The following is a 21,155-nucleotide window of genomic DNA, read 5'->3' as shown; positions in this document are numbered from 1 at the left end:
ATTTACGAAATCACATTTTTTTTTTTACAACATCCACTACAGTTAACCTATTTGTGAACGCTTAACTCGCATTTATTTACAACTTTGCTGCGCCTTTAGGGTATTTGCAAAACTTCCGCCCAACGCAGCGTTTGCCAAAGAAGCCACCATCTCTCTTTGATCGAGTAATGAAAAAAAGTGAAAAAGAAGTAACTTTCACTTTCAACATTTTTTATAACTAAATGAATACCCGCTCCTTTTTGTTATTTTTTGAGAAATATGTTTATTATATGTTCAATTAACAATTTTCAGTTTTTTATAAAAATTCTAAAGAAAAGATTACTGTAGTTATTTAAAAAAGTAAAGCGCTACAATGAGGGGTTGGGATAGGGATCACATGTTTAAATATGTGATTTTTAAACTTTCGATTATTCCAAATTTAGCACTTTCGCAAGAAGGGGTTTTAAAAAATTTCTACGTATAAAGGACACCCTTATAAGTATCTGGATTCAAGGAATTTGAACGATATTCCAAGAAAAGTGTTTTCCTTTGGGGAACGTCCTTAAATTATTCAAGTAATTTTATGGAGTTCTGAGAATTCACGGTTACAATGTCCTTTTGTACCGAAATATGTTATTTTATTTTCTTTTTGTAAAATAAAAGAGCAAGGAGTTAACTTCAAAAGATGTTTATTATTTACAACTGGTAAGAGTAAAAGCATTAAATAAATGATTTGAATATTTACTTCGAATATAAAATTTAACTAATTTTAATCATTTAATATTTACTAATTTGAATATTTCATTTGAATTCGCGCTCTCATAATAGATAGCGCTCTAATAACAGGTAGCATCACTGGATGCACTAGGTGCATCACACACGCATAGTATATTCAATTTATATGTGACAGTCGAAGCGACATCTACCTTCCAAGCATAAGCACCCGCTTAACTTTAATAGTCTAGGAGTGGGGAGGAGTGGGGTGTTTTGGATAGCAATAAGTAAAAAGATCAACAGTGTGTCAAGTATCAAGTGAAACTGAGTGGAACTAGATTGTAACAAATCTAAAATTTATAATATTTATTTATTAACAAAAAATTTAAAAAATAAAAAATTCTAAATAAAATACAAAATGTCAACCGAAAGTGATTCAGTTTATGGAACAACATTGTCCCAAGAATCGATGAAGGTGATTGCCGAGAGTATCGGCGTAGGTAACCTCCCTGATGAGGCGGCAAAAGATCTTGCTGAGGACGTCAGCTATAGACTTAAAGAAATTATTCAGGTATTACTTTAAAATTTAATTAACTTATTTATTTAATTCCAAAATTCTTTTTAAATAATGCATATTTTTTTTATCAGTTTAGCTTATTTTGCTATTTTTGTCAACATTTAACCTGTAAATTACAAATTCCTGAAATCAACAAACATCTGATATAGTTACGGATATCTCGAGTAGGAATGGAATTACGGCAAATAGACGCATATGAAATTATTTGGCGCGAAAAAATCTATACGTACAAAATTTTGAAAAATTTTTCAAAAATTTTTTATAACCAAAAATAATTTTTCGAAAGCTCTCAAAAAGTTCTGAATCATCTGAATTTCTCAAAAACTCGTTATTTTCAATTATTTATATGTACATTTTTTCGAATTGCGTTTTTTGTGTTGGGAGCTTTGGTTCAAAATAACTCCTTAAAAAATAATTTTATTCTTAAATAAAAAATTGCACATAGTTTTTCTAAAAATACACATGTACATTTTTTGATTTTTCTGAAATTTGAACATTTTCAAAGATATCCGCATCCAAAAATTTTTTTAAATTTTTGGATACGGATATGAATTTGAAAAAAAATTTTTTCAGGAAAAAACAAAAAAGTACTTGTGTAGTTATCAAAGAACTGTATGTACATTATTTTTCTTAGTAGTTTTTCCATTTTTTTAAAAAATATTTAAAATTTTGATTTTTTTTTAAATTTTTGTATAGAGTAAAAATTAAAAAAAAATTTTTTTTCGTTTAAATGAAATATGTACCTACTTATTTCTTAAAAATCTTCATGGACGTTTTCTAAAAACACCAACAATGCCTAATATCTATTGTTAATTATAAATAACATTAGTTTTTAAATTCTTAATTTAAAGAATCCACAGAGTGTGCCATAGAACTACTTGTTATTGCATATACACTTCTCACAAAAATTAAGGGACCAAAATTTTTGCTTCGAAAAGGTCACACTTTTTATTAAAATGAAAATAAATTTGAAGTCAATGAAAATCGGTGAGAAAATGAGTCACTACATTTTTGTATTTTCTGTACGATTATTGGTTGCTGAAATATCGATAATCAAAGACAAAATGATCATTTTCCATTCTAACAGCGATATCTCAGCGAGAAATGCTTGTATTGACGTCTTTAAAAAAAAGCAAATTGAAGCTAAACAAACAAGTTGTCTGATCCATGAAGAGGTTCATTTAAAAAAATTTTTTCCGAGCCCGTAAACTAAAAGAAAAATAACCAAAAACATTTCGAAAATTTTTTTCTCGGTGGTTTTCTTAACATTACTCGAAAAAAAATGAAAAACAAAAATTTTGGAATTTAGACCCTAAAAATAAACACAGAGCTACAATTTCCTTTTTTTATTTACCGTACGACCATTTTTCGATAAATTACAGCCTGTTTAAATTCCCCCCAAAATTTAGATATTTTTCTTGGTCCTTAATTTTTGTGAGAAGTGTATATGCAATAACAAGTAGTTCTATGGCACACTATGTGGATTCTTTAAATTAAGAATTTAAAAACTAATGTTATTAATAATTACTAATAGATATTAGGCATTATTGGTGTTTTTAGGAAACGTACATGAAGATTTTTAAGAAATAAGTAGGTACATATTTCATTTAAACGAAAAAAAATTTTTTTTTTTAATTTTTATTCTAGACAAAAATTAGAAAAAAAATCAAAAATTTTAAATATTTTTGAAAAAAATGGAAAAACTACTAAGAAAAATAATTATAAAACTACTAATAAAAATAAAAATAACATACAGTTCTTTGATAAATACACAAGTACTTTTTTGTTTTTTCCTGAAAAATTTTTTTTTCAAATTTATATCCGTATCCAAAAATTAAAAAAATTTTTGGATGTGGATATCTTTGAAAATATTCAAATTTCAGAAAAATCAAAAAAAGTACATGTGTATTTTTAGAAAAACTGTATTTAAAATTTTTTATTTAAGAATAAAATTATTTTTTAAGGAGTTATTTTGAACCAAAGCTCCCAGCACAAAAAACGCAATTCGAAAAAATGTACATATAGATAATTGAAAATAACGAGTTTTTGAGAAATTCGGATGATTCAGGACTTTTTGAGAGCTTTCCAAAAATTATTTTCGGTCATAAAAAATTTTTGAAATATTTTTCAAAATTTTAAAATTTTGTACATATAGATTTTTTCGCGCCAAATAATTTCATATGCGTCCATTTGCCGTAACTCCATTCCTACTCGAGATATCTGTAACTAAAAATCATTTTTGTCGGCTATGTGCTAACTTCAGGGTCATATCATTTTTAGGTTTTTTTTAAAAAATAAATTAGTGTGAAAAAAACGAAAAAATTGCTTTCGTATTTTTTATTTGACTTTTTTAATTTGTTTTTAATAAATAAATTTGCTTCGAAAAATTATTTCTTAAAAATTGCATTTTTTATTTTCTAAATGTCAATTTTTTTTTCTCATTTTCTTTAACATAATTTATTTGTTGAAAAAATTCTTAAAATTATAAAATATCTGCTAAATTAATTTTTATGAATTTATTTATTTAAAAATCTATAACATTGCCAGCTATCTGTTGAATTTATGTTAAAATTTATTGTCATTAATTACCTATCAAAAATATTTAATTTTTAGGATGCGGCAAAATTTATGAGACACGGAAAACGCCAAAAATTAACTACCCACGACATTGACAATGCTCTTAAAATAAAAAATATTGAGCCAACCTATGGATTCTTCGCCAAAGAGCATATCCCATTTCGGTTTGCGTCAGGTGGGGGGCGCGAACTGCATTTTGTGGAAGATAAAGAACTAGATTTGCAAGAGATGATATCGATGGCCAGTGGACCAGCATTGCCGAAACTACCACTGGATGTGACTTTGCGGGCCCATTGGCTCTGTATCGATGGAGTTCAACCAACAATTCCTGAAAATCCACCGCCTGTTTCAAAAGGTATGGATTTTAATTATATTATACTAGCAATCCTGCAGTCATTATGTGACTGCCGTGACTTATGAACTATAAAAAATTAAAATTTTGCTTTATTAAATAATGACTTTTGTTAAATTGCACTGTACTTTCTTAGATATTGAAGTTTTTAAAGATATAAGCTCATCCCGATGTTACACTCATCAAGAGCTTTCATTTGAGTACCCACATGCATTTTGATATATTTTTCATATATACATATATATGATATATATAAATATATGAAAAATTGATGTGGGTACTCAAATGAAAGGTCTCAATGAGTGTAACATCAGAATGAGCTTATATCTTAAAAAATGTCAATAGTTCACAAGATAAAAGGTAATTTATGAATTATGTATCTAGAGATAGAGCATTTTCGAATGCAGCCTAAATACTTATCATAATAACTTGACTATCAGTGAGAATTGTATGAAACTTTGAAAAGGCACAAATTCACGTCAAGACTTTTGCAATGACACTTAATTTCACTTAAAAAACAAATTTTATCATACGACTATCCTGGAAACAAAATTTTTCTTATTCTATTAGTAATATAGATTAGACACTTGATAATTTTTTAATTTTATTTAAAAAATAAATTTTTTCTGAAAAATTGCATTCATAATTTTTTTAAATTTCTACATGTCAATATTTATTTTTTCCATAATTTGTATGAAAATTAATTTTGAAGATATTTGATAATTTTAAGAATTTTTGAAATAAATAAATTACGGCAAACAAAATTTTACTAAATAATACTAGCAACCTGCAGACACTATGTGACTGCTAAGATTTGTGGATTATTAAATTTTGTCTTAATGATTTCTTGACATTTATGACACTATACATAGTTTTGATACTTTTTAAATAAATTTTAATAATAATAATGCTATCACAGGATCGATTAATAATACTTTAATAGACAAATGTGACAAAACAAATTTATAGAGCCAACAAACTAATAAAAACTACTCCAAAAACGTGACATAAAAAATTGACTACTAAAAAATCTACAAAATTAAAAGACATCAAATTCTTATCAAGACCTTTCTGATGATACCAAATTAAACTATAAAAATTCCTCTTAAAATAATAATATGCTCGTCACAAAAGTTTCCTTACTTTCTCAATTATTTAAATCATAACTGACTATCGCTGAAAAAATATCAAAACCAATTTACGATAAAGATATACCCTTTGAAAAATTTTCTTAGTCTCTTAATTATATAAATTAATTTTTGACATAACCACATTGACATGTACAAAACAAAATAAATAAATAAACAAATTTTGTTTATCGCGAAATTCAAATCTATTTCTAACTACTTCGAAAACTTATTATAATAAATTAACTATTTTAGAAAAGCATATAAAAAATTGAAAAGGTACAAATTCAGGTCTCGATCTTTCTAATAATAATTAATTTAATTTAAAAAACTCATTTTATCATATAAATACCCTAGAAACAAAAGTTTCTTTATTCTCTTAATTATATAGATTATAAAAAAATTAAATTAGAAAATTTCATAATGACACTGAAATTAGCACACTTGAAAATTTATTTATTTTTCTTGAAAAATAAACAAGGTCTAGAAAACTGTTTAAAAAAAATTTTTCTCACTATAATTTATTTGTTAAAAATTATAAATAAATTTATAAAAATATTTTTTTTCAAGTAAAAAAAAAAACAGGAATTTATTTTTATCAAAAAATAAATTATTGACTAATTTTTTTTCATAATAAATAACAATTGCTGAAAAGCATATGCAACATTAAAAAGGCACATCTCAACCTTTCCAATGATATTAAATTTAATTTAAAAAACTCATTTTATCCCATAAAAACGCCAGAGATAAATTTTCCTTTATTTCTTAATTATATAGGTTAAAACTAGCAGACATCTGAACTGCTTTTTAGATTTTTCTTCACCAAAAAATAAAAAATTCTACGTGCAGAAAACTTACATAACTATGAATGCAATTTTTAACAATATTTTATTAGTATTAATTTATTTCGCAAATAAAACAAAGAAAAAATAGTGAGATGCTTGCTAATTATATTATAATTATTTTCACAATTTTTTTCTTTATTATTGAGATAATTTTGAATTTAACTAACTCTAAAATACTTTTCAGAATCACAAAAACTTGAAAGTGTGGATCCAACAGCGAAGCTTGTTGCCAAGACAACGAACGTTGGTGTTGGAAAACCAGGAGGTGGAGGTAAAAGCCAAAAGCTGCGAAATGTTGAAACAGTTCATGTTAAACAATTGGCGACTCATGAGTTAAGTGTGGAGCAGCAGTTGTACTACAAAGAAATCACAGAAGCTTGTGTGGGTTCTGATGAAGCGCGTAGAGCTGAGGCCCTTCAATCGCTATCCGCAGATCCAGGACTCCATGAAATGCTGGCTAGGATGTGCACATTTATTGCCGAGGGTGTTCGAGTTAACGTAGTACAAAATAATCTGGCATTATTGATTTACCTGATGAGAATGGTTAAAGCGTTGCTCGATAATCCGAGTTTGTACTTGGAAAAATATCTTCATGAGCTCATACCATCTGTTGCTACGTGTATTGTCTCGAAGCAATTGTGCATGAGACCGGAGGCGGATAATCATTGGGCACTACGTGATTTTGCATCAAGATTGATGGGTCAGATATGTCGGAATTTTAACACTTCGACTAATAATGTTCAAACGCGTGTCACCAGAATGTTCAGTCACGCTTTAACGAAAAACAGTCAAGTAAGTATTAATAAGTCTAAAATTACTCACATGAAATGTGTCACTTAAGGTAGTTGTCGTCGTACAATATTATCAAAAAATTAGAGATTATACGCGTTGCAAAAGTATATGGGTGATTCTTTGTAAGGACGTCTTAAATCTGTACAAAATTGTCCGACCAAATTATTTTTGATTTTATTAGAAAAAAAATTAACAAGGGCTACAAAACTATCAGCTTAGTTATAATAAATAAACAGCCGAATTAATTGTTACTTTTTCGATATTTGTGTATCTTTTGCCATGTAACATGACAGGGGACTGATTGCCAGAGGACTGATTTTTTTTATCAAATTGAGAAAAATCAAGCAAACTATTTCAATGCATTCAACTTTTCAAGTTCTCAATCAATGTTTACATTAATTAGAATAATATTAAGACTTATGGATCCAATTTTATAGATAAATTACAAATAAAAATAGTTGCCAGGGAACTGAGTTTTGAAGTGGCCCAGACACATATTTCCAGCACAAACGGTGCTTTGACACTAAATTAAATGGCGATAAAGCCCTAACAGCCCTATGGTCATTAACTCAAGGCTAGTTAGATCCTTATAAACCTTACAAAAGGTAAAATAACACGCTGGATTTTTTTTTTTGCTTTGAACTTCTGGCAGGGGACTGTTCTTAAAACGCCTGGGACAAACTTTGGTTTAATAAATTTAATGAAACAAGTTAATTTTCGGTACTTTTTATTGAAGAATATTGTTAGTTAACTAATTAAGTTTATAAACATTATGGACCAAATGATATATTATGGACGAATAACTTAAAATTTGATCTTAAAGTTTTAATTTTGGGAGTGGGACAGCCCAGGGGACTGTTATTTCGGTGGTTAACGAATTTATAGCAAAAAAACCAAAATTTATTTCATTTTAGTTTTCAATGCTCCAAATAGAAATGTTTTTTTACTTTCGTAATAAATGTTTTTTAGTAACAAAATAACAATTTTTCTAATAAAAAAATGCCCGGGACAGCAAAAAACATCCTTACCGAGAATCACCCATATACTTTTTCATTGTTGAACTTTAATCCGTTATTTATGAATAATCAGACAGTCAAAAATTTTTTTTTCAACTCACAACAAATACATTAAAAGACTGTCAGTTTTTTGAAAGTTTCTGCCAGTTAGTTTTTTTTTTATAACTAAGAAACTAGTACAGAACTGCAGAGAGCGTATGCAATCAATGTTAAATATCCAATTTTTAATTGAATTCATCTCGGGTTATAGGTGGTCAATTGACTTCAAATTTTAAGGGTAATTGTATCATCATGTCCTTAATAAGTATTCAAAAATTTAGACTTTTCTGACGCTATGTTTTAACCACGACAACTACCTTAATTATAATTAATGTTTCTCGTTTATTCAAAACTTTATGTCATTATTAAAAAATAATAAATTTTTCAGACTCCGTTAGCATCACTTTATGGGGCAATAAGCGGTCTTTGTGAATTGGGCCCTGAAGTAATCAAATCTTTGGTGATACCAAAAATAAAATCTATTTCAGACCGTATTGAAAACTCTGCGGAAGGATTAACATCTAATATTGATAAAAATGCTGCTGGACATATTAAAACGGTTTTAATGGTAAGTTTTTTTTTTTTTTTATATATTTTTATATTTTGGTTAAAAATATCAATCATCGTCTGGTGTTTTAGATTTCTTTTTTTCAATCATTGTTTACTTTTACAGTTGTTTAATTTTTTTGATATAAAAAATTAATAAATTGCCATTTTGAAAGTTTTTATTCCTATTTCATGGTGGACCGTTAATAAAATGTCGCGTTACTAATGCCAAAAGGGTGTATAAAATTTTTTTTTTTTCAATCAATTTGAAAATATAATAAAGCAAAAATTTGATTAGAAAACGCAAAAAAAAGTTTTAAAGCTCAAAGTGCATATATATAAAAAAAAAGTCAAAATAGTTTCTAAGGACTACCTATAATATAGAAATCTTCGAAATCTAATGAAAACATTGATAGTTGGAAGCCAGCCTGAAAATATTGACAAATTCCAATTTTTTGAAATTTTAATTTTTTGGTATTTTGTTGAAATTCATTGAAATAAATTAAAATAAAATTTTTAATTTCTGTTGAAAAAAAAATTGAATAGTTCAAAAAATTGGACTGTAATAGTATTGTAAGTTCTAATTCTAAAAATTAATTTTTCATCAGATGTCGACGTTTTGAGGTGCTTAAAAGATATTTTGACTATTTTTTTATATATTCTCTTTTAGCTTTAAAAATTTTGTTTGCGTTTTTTACCAAGTTGAACGATTTTTAGTTTTTTGTTTGTATTCTACGTGTAAAAATAAATAAATTAAGACAAAAAATTTAAAAAATTTTAATTGTTTGATTTTTTAAATTATTTTTTCAAAAAATAATTTCTTAAATTGTTTTACTTTTAATAAACAAAAAAAATACGTGATTGTTAAAAAAGAAAAAAATTGTAAATATTTTTATAGGCTTAAATATTATAGATAGATATAGATAGATAGATAGATAAAAAATTTATTTGGCTCTGGAACCTAAGCTCCCTCAAAGCCATCAATATTTAAATTACATTGGTTTACATAGGTTACAAGATTACTTAACTAATTAAAGGTTTACAATTAGATTTAATTTCAAATGTTATAAAATCCAAATAGATTATTTAATACAAACAAATAACTTAATTTAAAGTCATAATAATTCTACAAGAAAAAATATTTAAATACGATCCAAAATAAAGATTGCAATTGTTAATTGTCATGTTCAAAAAAGTGATTGAATCAAGCATTTTTAAATTCAACCAAATTATCTACAGCCACAGTCTCAGCTGGCAGTGCATTCCAGATACGTAAAACTAAACAATTATTTTCTTTTCTATATTTGATATCATGAATTAATTAATAATAGTTTTTTAAAAATATATTATCTCATTTACAGAAAACCGTCGCTCCAGTTTTGAAAACAATACGCTCACCACCAGACTTTGTGGAAGAATATAAACTCGACTACGGTTACATGGGTCCAATGTTATGTTCAGCTGTTGCAAAAGCACGTACGCAACCTCTGACAGCAGTAACTCCAACAGCCGTTAGTTTAACAACTAATCAGCAACAAAATCCCACTATAAGCAGCAAGAGTTTAATTCAAAGCGGTAATTCTTTTTATTAAATTGATGCTGTAAAATTTTTTACACATTCTTGAAAATTGATCATAGAAAACTGATTAACGTTAAACATGTGAATAAATATAAATTATTTTATAGAGCATATCTCAGTGACAAATCCAAGCCCAAGTCAGCAACGAACAATAGTAGTTGGTCCGGGTAGAAATCCGACGGTCTCTTCAACGCCTGTTGGACAAAAATATGTTATTCTACAATCGAGATCTCAAACACCAACAAGTACCACTATTCAACAACAGCAGCATCAACAGCAACAACCACAGCAATCTCAGCCCGGCCAACAACAGTCGCCTCAACAAATAAAAGTTATGTCAACTAGTATTCAGCAAAAATCCCAGATACAACCTAATAGTTCTAAATTGGTTGTTGTTTGTATGGCTAATACCAGCCATGTAAGTACTCCAACTGTTTCACAAGTTTCATCAGTCAGCACGAATCCGCCCAACGTTTTGATAACGCAAACAAGTACTGATCAGCCACTCAGCCCTTTTGATGATCACTCGTTAATGTGATTTATAAAAAAATCAAATATATTGAATTTTATTTTATTATGTTAGTTATTATTTTATTAATAATCAACTTGTACAAATATTTATAATTTTAAGTACAGATGTAATAAATTTTTTAAAAATTTTGGTCATGATATTAGTATACAATATTGTGTATTTATTTCAGTACTTTTTAATGCTTTTGTGCTTTTTTTTTTTTTAATTGAAGGCAAATTTTAATTGTAAATGAAAAGAAGTAGATTTTCTATCTTAAGAATATTTCTCATCTATTTTTCTTTTTACGCTCATCGAGAGCCACTGTACTGTCTTTGTTGCAATATTTCATAGAATATATAGTATACTAGCTGACCCGGTGAACTTCGTGTCACTTACAATATATTTTATTACACCTTTCGAACAGCGATTATCAATCTCAGCTCTAATCTACTTCGATAAAGAATAGGTAAATACTGGCTGCATGAAGTGCGGTTAGAATTTTGTCAAGTTATTAAATGAAACTCGCTTCTCATTATCGCCTGAAAATCAAGATCCCAAAAAATGAGCACTGAATTTATGAATCCCAAAAAATAAAAAAAAATTGAAATTAATTTATTATTCAATATTTTTTGGACATGATCTCAAAGTCATCCTTAACGCATGGAAAATAAAAAAAAAATTGAAATTAATTTATTATTCAATATTTCCACGTGATGCATTCAAGTTTTAATCCTCAAAATTACAGTACTATGTATCTGCATAACTTTACCTTATTTAAAAATTGCAAAAAACGAAAAAAAATTTTTTTTTGAAATTAAAAAATTGATATTTTTGAAAAAAAAAACACCCTTCTAAAAATTTCAGAATTTTTTAAGATGAATACTATGTCTTATACAAAAAAAATTGAGCTAAAATTTTAACTTCGATCGTCATTTTTAACGATTTTCAAAAATTCAAAATTTGACAAATTTGGCATTTTTGAAAATTTTTTTCCAAAATATTTTTTTTTTCAATAACCCTAAGTGTCCCCTTTTAAACAAATAAAAGGCCATTCCTATATCTACAATAGCGTTCGAGATATTACAAAAACAAAATTGAAAAACTGAAAAAATTGCGAAATTTTAAATTTGCACATCTTTGGAAAAAATTTTTTTATTGTTTTTCCTTTGGCAGAACTTCGTTTTATGATAAACGAAAACTTCTGATAAAAATTTGTCCAAATCGAAAGAGATCGATTCCAACTATTTGTCGATCTGACATGGAATGACCCAATTGCCAATTATTTCTTTAAATTTCAAAATTTAGTCATTTTTAAATGGCTGTAACTAGTCTTTTCGTAGAGATAATCATACTTTGTCTTAGAGTTTTGTAAAGCTCAAAGACTCTACTTTAAGAATATAAAATCGTTTTTTGTTAAAAATTGCGTAAATTATGTGTAAATTCAATTTAAAACAAAAAAGAATTTTTCCCATGTTAATTAAATGGGAAACTAAAATAAAAAAAGCGACCCCTTAGAGTTGAGCTATAGGGCTCATGTTTAGTGAGGATTTTTTTTAAATCAAATAGAAACATTTGAGAGGGTAAGAGTTAAAAAAAAAAAAAAAATTAAAAGTTTTTGAATCACCCTAATAGATAGATATGGTAACATTTGCAGAGCATAAAATTGTCTGAAATGTAATTTTTATAGTTTCACACTACTTAGAAAGGCTTAAGTGATGTTTGAAACTGTAATAAATCGTAGAAATTAACTCAATTTTCATGCAAGAGTTTAGTTAATCTGAGAGTAAATTTTTTTTTTTTTTTATTGAGAAATAATATAATTTTGAGCCAAGTGTACCAAATTAAAAGTAAACATTTTCTTAGCCGTTTTTTCAATAATTGTTTACAAATTAATTAATGCAATTAAAAAATTATTCTATGAAATTATTTCAAAATCAACGTGTTCATGACAAACAAGAATTCAAGTCGATAATTGTAATTTATATTTCTTCTATCCCATAATAAAATTGAGATGAAATGTATGTGAAACCAATTTATTCGTGATGTGATTGGTTGAAAATATTTATTCTCATTCTGATTGGTTGAAAGTGAATATAATATACATAAACTACATATAAATATATCATGACCATAAATATGAGGCGCGCGCTTGCGTGCGCAAATTTGAATTCTAGTCCCATAATAAAATTGAGATGAAATGTATGTGAAACCAATTTATTCGTAATGTGATTGGTTGAAAATAATTATTTTCATTCTGATTGGTTGAAAGTGAATATAATCTACATAAACTACACATAAATATATCATGACCATATATATGAGGCGCGCGCTTGCGCGCGCAAATTTGAATTCTGGTCCCATAATAAAATTGAGATGAAATGTATGTGAAACCAATCTATTCGTGATGTGATTGGTCGAATATATCATATGCATGAAAATATATGCAAACTCTATAGTCAAGGCGCGGCTTGCGCGCGCAAATTAAATTCTAGTAATTTTAAACGTTTAATAGTGTTTTCATAACTCATTAGTGTTGATTGCCTTTATTTTATGCATGAGCGCAATCGTGGAATCGAAACTTCAACAATAAAAGCAAGAATTGATATCGATAAAGAAATAACCAAAAATAAAAAAGTCGAATATAAATCTGACATAACAATTGGTCGATACTGAATGAATATTTCATTTTCCCTAAAGTTTAGTACTCTTAGTAGTTTACTGTTTGCACGATTGTCCCAATAATGCAAAAAACCCCCTTTAGATAATTGTGACATGATATGGTCAACTCGAGATTTAAGAGGCCAGTCATTCCGAATTACGAAACTACAAAATTGTTGACTACCATGTAAAAATACACGTAAATTATTATCTATAACTTCCTGTCCATGGATTGCATTCGTTAGACATGCTTTCCGAGAGTTATTACTGCGATAAATATTTCTACAAACATAACTATTTCCAAACTGGACATATTTTTTCTGAGCATCTGTCCACAAATTAACTCCGAAAATTTTTTGAAAATGTGGTTGCATATAAATAGTATATTTTGAATTTTGTTAGTCGGTGATACTATTTATTTCTTCCCGGTATAATTTTGTTGATTATACTGACATATGGCCTTGATAAATATTATTCATAAACATAACAAAAACCAGGATAAAAACCACGAAAATTTTTAGCGAACTTTTGTGGAATTTTAAAAGAATACTTGTACTTAATATTAATCGCAGAATTTCGAGTAACCCTGATCCAATTGAGGGCCTTTTACGGAGTTTCAATACAATCCACGTTATTGCAAAAACAATAACAGTAAGAATAATTACTTCAATACTAAAAACAGATTCCATTTTATCTAAAGAAAAAGGAACTTTATTGTGATGGGTGACTATTAAATAAATAATAGTTTAAAAAAACTAAAAACACGCTTTTTATAGAAAACCAAACTAAAAAATAGAAAATAAATTTAAATTAAGAATAGTGTTAAAAATTTCAATAAATATAAATTAATAATAGTGTAAATAAAAAAAATGTATTTTATTTTAAAAAAAGCGTGAGGTGCATGGTGTCAATAGTTATAAATATTTTATTGACAGATATGAGTAGAGTGATTATCATTTTGATAATATCTTAAAAAGCACCCCACGCTTTTTAAAATAAAATACATTTTTTTATTTACACTATTATTAATTTATATTTATTGAAATTTTTAACACTATTCTTAATTTAAATTTATTTTCTATTTTTAGTTTGGTTTTCTATAAAAAGCGTGTTTTAGTTTTTGGTTTTTTAAACTATTATTTATTTTTTACTTTTTAGTTTGGTTTATTTATAAAAGCGTGATTTTTTAGTTTTTTTAAACTATTATTTGTTGATTATCAAAAATATTCAGGCGCGCAAATTACCCACGGAGAGTTACATACTGACATACTGACATACAAGTGAAGCTAATATAAAAAAAAGTAATTATTTATAAATATTATAAATACGGGGAATCAGAGTTCGATTTCGGAGAGCGAGCCTGAGAAACGGCTACCAGAACCAAGGAAGGCCGCAGGCGCGCAGATTACCCACGGAGAGTTACTGACATACTGACAAACTGACATACAAACTGACAAACAAACTGACATACAAGTGAAGCTAATATAAAGCGTGTAAAAATTGTCGGGAATTCTTGGATAAAGATAGTCAACAGTATCATCTGTGAAAGTGAAGTACATTAAGGAAATATCATATATACCATTGATCATATCGTTGAGCAATTTTTCGCGGGTTTGAATTATAGGGCCTTTCATCTTTGTGGAATCAGAGTAATAAATTATAGGTCTTACGTTTAAAATAGAGAAAATTTCTTTAATCATAGTTCTCTTCATGTATGGCATTTGATGTTTTATCGAGTTGACATCGTAAGCCACTTGTACCGTACAGCGAAAAAAATGGTTTATAGCAATGACTTTAGATCCATTAAGAAGTTTTGTTTTATCAAAAAACAACTCACTGCAACCAGGTCGACCTAATTAAAAAATTGAAGATTAAATTAACCGTTTAGTCGATTTTTGAGATCTTACAAATTTTTCTGTGGAACGAATTTTGATTGATATACCTGATGAGTCCAACTTCTTAAACAGTGTCCATTGCTGACCTTTTTTATTAAATATAGTGTTCACATGTTGCCATGGGTGTGGTGCATAATTAGCGTAGGGATTGTACGTATACAATGTAACAGTTAATAAAACTAATAAAGTGTCACGACAAATAAAAAGGGATGACAGTAAATTCATTTTCCACATGACCTGAAGAATTTTCCAAGCATCATTATCATTACAGTTTCGAGAAACTTCTACGATGAAAAAATAAGATTTGATATTCCACCACGGCAAAGATTTTATTTTTTTGAGGACTGTTCGAAGTTCGTTAGTAGACAGAATGTATGTTAGGAATTTTGGTAAAAAAATTACACTATCATTACTGATTCCAAAGTTCTTGGCGATTGAAATTGTTGGTATGATTTTTTTGGACCATAATGATTCACCGATAACATTTCTGATGTCATTCGATACAACTGGATTCAATTTTTCAGAAATGCACGATTCCATTGATATTGATTTCTATTATTAACGGAAAGTTAAATTATAATTGAAAGCAATAACTTTAACAATTTAATGAAAGAATTTCTTTCTTCTATTTTACTTACAATTTTCCGATAAGTTAGTGAGAAGTTTTTGAATTGGAATAATTCACTGTGTGTCCAAGGTATTATAAATGAAAGGGAAAGTATAAGTAAGTGTCTAAAAAACTTCATCTTGATGTTTAAAAATTTTTTATCACGACCACAAAATACCCACAAACAAAATGACCACGTTCATGTAAAGGAGAGATAAAAATAAATTTGGCAGGTTCTTCTAAATTTTTTTCGTAGCTTTTGAAAAAAACGACGCTTTAGTTTTTTATGCGAAAATTATTTGCTAAGATATCAATGTTTACGTATTTAATTAGCGGGTATATTTTATTACTCTGCCAAAGATTAAGTTGATTGAAGTTTTTAATTCCAAGTACGATCGACGACTGATTTCTTTTGATAATCATGCTTTATAACCACACAGAACTCACATGAATTCTTTATAAATTTGCAAGTGCTGGCGTACTTAGGAATTTCCTGACCGAGAGCAATTTTATAACAATCATGACAAAGCTCTGCAGCAATATATTTATAAATGTACATTCGCATAATTTATTTCTTTCTCAATTAGTACTCCATCGTGTCACACGCTTCCAATTATGACATAATTATCATACATAATAATAATGAGCTTAAATATGAGATAAAGTTGAAACTGGTTTATTCTGAACAAATAAAATCAAATCAGTTTACATTTATCAAGTACCAAAATTTTAATCTAATTTTATCTTGTTTCAGTAGAGAAAATTTTTCAACTTGTATTTCCAATCTTTTGCTCTAGTCTAGAAGTTTGATGCCTGCGAGGAATGACTAATAATTTTTTTTTTAATTGTTAATATTTGTAGATGAGACTGGATGGTGTTAATAGTAAATAACGGATTTAATCATTATAGCAATTTTTATTACCACGCAATAGGCATACACATTAGATTCTTACAAAACTTGACACACTTCTTTAGGTATATCAACTGATAAATTTTGAAATAGCGACTAGGGGAGAAAGGGGTCAATTGAACCAAAAAAATTAGAAAAACGGTAGACCCTGAAGGCTATCCGTGCAGCTTCCCGCTAATTCCATACCTAGGTGCATAAAACTGTACTAATGACGTTTTTGAGCTCTTCGAGCTTAAAAGTCTGATAGAAGTATCATAGAACAATATTTTTAAAATTTTCAAACCGCACTAACTTTTAAATGAATCAACCGATTTTCACGCGGTTGGCAGTATTTCACGCAATTTTTTTAGTTTCATGACGAATCTTCAAGTTTGAATTGATAAAACTAGGAAATTTGGAGTAATTCCAAAAAAACACTTTTTTTGGTTTTCTTTCTTTCAAGATATTTCTTGAACGAATTGACCAATTTTGACCGGCTTGACGGCGATCGACGTAATTTTTTCATGCTAATAGCTGATTAGTTTTTGAAATCGATAAGTGCAGCCGTTTAAAAGTTATTCCAAAAAATGTCGGAGTTATGTTAAAAAAACACTTGTTTCCAAATATTTTATCGAGAATATCTCTCGAACCAATCAACCGATTTCCATGTTTTTGGCGGCGATCGACGCGGTTTTCTAAGCTCTGAAATTATTTTGTATCATCAAAAACGATCCGAGAAGAAATGACGAAGTTATGTCAAAAAAACACTTTTTTCGGTTTTCTTTCGTTCACGATATCTCTCGAATGAATCAACCGATTTTGACCGGATTAGCGACGATCGGCGTGGTTTTTCAAGCTTAAGGGCGGATTAGTTTTTGAAGTTGATCGATAGAGCCGTTTAAAAGATATTCCAAAAAAAACCACTTTCAAAAATGATTTTTTTCTTATTTTTTTTGAGATTTTTCAAAATTTCTCAAAATCTATCGGTCCGAATCGGTTCAAATTCTCAGGAAATCTAAGTTTAAGGGAACTCTTTAGAACGCCGTTTAGTACGTTCCGATTGGTTCAGTCGTTCAAAAGTTATAAGCGAGTCACATAGTCACACACACACACACACACACACGCACGCCCGTCGGAAGAAGCCAAACTCCCACCGGGCGCGTCCCCAGGTGGCGGATAGGGGGGTCCTAACCGGTCGTAAGATCGGCGGATTGGGGCGAAATAAAATAGCCCTCGCGGACCAAATCAGACATCGGAGCTGAAGAGTAACAGCCACCGTCCGTGTATCCTTGTGGGTCGGAGAAAGCTCGCTGTTCTTCGGGGCAGAGGGTAAGAGCGAAATAAAATAGCTCTCGCGGTAAAAAACGAAAACTCCCCTTTCGGCAGGAAGGGTTGGTCACACCATCTGACCAAGGGTCATGTACGCAAGCGCATACGGTGACGCTGCTCGAAAGAGATGTGCGAAATGATCCTTATAGCGCGGTGTACGTGGTAACTCCCGGCATCTACTTGCCGCACTCACGGGAGCAAGAAGAAGCCGATGAAGGAAGCAGGTGCAGGGTCGAAGCGGTTGAGATTTCCCGCTTCAATGACCGAAAGCTCTTATAGCAATGGAGGTAGCTGTAAGAGTGATCACCCCTCCTCTTCCGGAGGCATCGCGTTCGGAGACGACCTTTGGAGTATCACTCAAAATCATGGAAGAAACGAAAAAACAAGAAAAGGACAGGAGTATTAGTGGGCTTCACGCCCAAGAAGCAGCGATTACAGCAAGCGCTGAGATGAAGCGGACGCAAGCGCTGGAACGCCTCGAAAAGCTGACCAGCGAACTGCATGAGTTTGTCCAATCAAAAGTCAATATCCATAAAGAGGTAAAGGCCAAGGCAACCGGGGTAGTTAACACCCTTCGAAGGTTTAAAAAACTGGACGAAGAATGGCAGTCACCTCGACGACTCACTCCTCGTCTTACGCCGGAGAAGAGCAGTCAACTTACTGTGGAGATCGAAGAATCAATGGACACCGGAGGCGATGGTGACGGTGAATCTGATGCTAAAGACGAAGGTCATACTTCCAACAAGTCTAACAAGAGGAAGGACCGAAACTCCCTAGATGGAATAGATGGGCGATTGACGAAGAGAAAGGACTTGAAACCAAGTCCTCCGAAAAACGTGATGAAGCAGAACGCCGAAAAAAAAGACGCGACTGATTGGAAAGATGTCCACACAAGGAAAGAAAAACGGAGGTTAGCCAAAGAACAGCTCCCAAAGGAGCCTTCAAAGAAGCCCAGGCCGGAGCCTAAGCGCAAAAAACCGCTCAAATGGATCAGACCCGACGCACTGATCATCCGCCCGGCTGAGAAAGCAAAGTACGCCGAGATTCTGCGTCGCATAAAGAAGGACGTCCCTGATGAGCAGGTTCGCACAACGGTGGACAAGATCAACAAGACCAGAAGCGGGGACTTGCTGATTACGATTTCGCGGAAGAACGTGGACAAAGGCCAAGGCCTGGAACAGACCATCGCAAACATTCTTAAGGAGGAGTCCAAAGTGATCTGCAAAGAGATGGGAACGTGGCAGAAAGAAGTATTGTTTAGTAGCTGCCTTGGACATCAAAAATGCCTTCAATTCCGCTAACTGGGACTGCATCATGCGAGTTCTCGAAGATAAAGAAGTGCCAGGATACCTGCGCAGAATGGTAGCAAACTACTTTACAGACAAAGTCCTCAAATATGACACGAAAAACGGTCCAAGGGAGTACGAAATAACCGGAGGAGTGCCACAGGGCTCGGTTTTGGGTCCTTTGCTGTGGAACATCATGTATGATGGTCTCCTGAGAGTTGCATTACCATCAGAGGTGAAACAACAAGTTTCAAACAACAACAAGCAACAAGCATATGCCGATGATGTAGCGGTAGTGATTGTCGCGAAACACTTGGAAGAGATCAATCTGGCTTTCGATATCACATTTAGCCGGATTAACCTATGGATGGAGATGATGAAGTTGGAGTTAGCCAAGCACAAAACTGAAGCTGTGCTCATCACCAGCAGAAAGATCGTAGATAACATCAAGCTGAATGTCGGCGAGCAGGAGATCGCATCGCAACCATTTATCCGATATCTGGGGGTGACGCTGGATGCCCGACTGAACTTCCCGATTTTTCGAAAATCATTGATTTTCTTAGCGGGAAGTTAAAAATAAATTCATCCGGGTATTAGTCCTATGTCATCTCCATCGTCAGGATCATCTGTACCTAAGATTATAAAAAAAAAAGAGAATTTTTAATTTTTTTTTAGAACATTACTTGATAATAATAAAAAAATTTATAACAACGTGAGAACAAGCAGTATATGTCTTCAAGTTAATAAATTTAGCCTCAAAGTTTTACTAAATTGATTTTTTTTTACTTCAGATGTATTTACATTAAAAAAAGAGTTTTGTAAGCCATTTAGAACTGTAATTTTAAAAAAGTCATTCAAAAAGAATTTTGTTCTTGAGAATTGTTATGATTCTTTATTATCAATATCTCGAAGCAAGTTTGATGACCCAAATCATTTTTGTATATTAGGCACCGTCCCACAAAAATATCATCGGTATTATTAAAGTTTAATTTTCAGCAATGGTAATAGTTTATACATTTTTTTATTATTATCAAGTTATGTTCAAAAAAAAAATTAAAAAATCTTTTTTTTTTTAATAATTTTAGGTACAGATGATCCTGACGATGGAGATGGCATCTGTTTTTTCACTTAAATAAATATTTGTTGAGATAAATTGAGTTGTAGAGTAATAATTTCTATTACATTTGCAATTTTTTTTTTTACTATAACCTATAATTGATAATAAACCGAAAAAAAAACGCCATTCGACCACACCCGAAATGGAAGGTAGATTTCATAGAATGAATTATCATCTTGTCTCAAAAACTTTTGTTAGACACTGAATGAAATTTATTTTAACATACATAAGTAGGTTGTATTACAAATTGGCTGAAAATGGTTCAATTTAACTCTTAACTTCGATATAATAACTAATAATTGTCAAGAAGTTAACGTTATATACATCAAATTAGGGGTAATTTTGTGAGCTTTCACAAAAATTTAACAAAAATTAACTATCTTTTTTCTATCAACAGTTATACATAAATGAAGTTTCCAAAAACGTAATTTTTACTATTTTGATCATTTTGAAGAGCTACTATTTCTGAACTAATTGAAAGATTTCGCTCATTTTAAGGCTCATGCAAGCTAATTGTACAAGGAATCTGTATACAAAATTTCATTAGGATCTGTCGAGAATTTTCAATGGAATAACATTTATAAGTCAGTTGTATTACACATTGCCTGAAAATGGTTCAATAGAACTCTTATCTTTGATAAAATAATTAAAAATGGTCAGAATGTTAATGTTATATACGTCAAATTAGAGCTAATTTCGTGAGATTTTACATGAATTTAT

General features: G+C 30.0%; 1 protein-coding gene across 1 annotated transcript; it reads left to right on the top strand.

Annotated features, from left to right (window-relative positions):
• Positions 1 to 992: 992 nt before the first annotated feature.
• On the top strand, positions 993 to 10,743 carry LOC123267643 (transcription initiation factor TFIID subunit 6-like). Its single transcript, XM_044732377.1, has 6 exons — positions 993 to 1,264; positions 3,884 to 4,202; positions 6,356 to 6,963; positions 8,407 to 8,586; positions 9,926 to 10,139; positions 10,251 to 10,743. The coding sequence occupies exons 1-6, from the start codon at positions 1,112 to 1,114 to the stop codon at positions 10,679 to 10,681; spliced, it is 1,905 nt and encodes a 634-aa protein (XP_044588312.1). The 5' UTR covers positions 993 to 1,111; the 3' UTR covers positions 10,682 to 10,743.
• Positions 10,744 to 21,155: the final 10,412 nt, after the last annotated feature.

The sequence above is a fragment of the Cotesia glomerata genome, linkage group LG6, assembly GCF_020080835.1.
Source record: "Cotesia glomerata isolate CgM1 linkage group LG6, MPM_Cglom_v2.3, whole genome shotgun sequence".
NCBI classification, from domain to species: Eukaryota; Metazoa; Arthropoda; class Insecta; order Hymenoptera; family Braconidae; genus Cotesia; species Cotesia glomerata.
The sequence above is the reverse complement of the archived record's forward strand: the minus strand, read 5'-3'. Positions and strand labels throughout refer to the sequence as shown.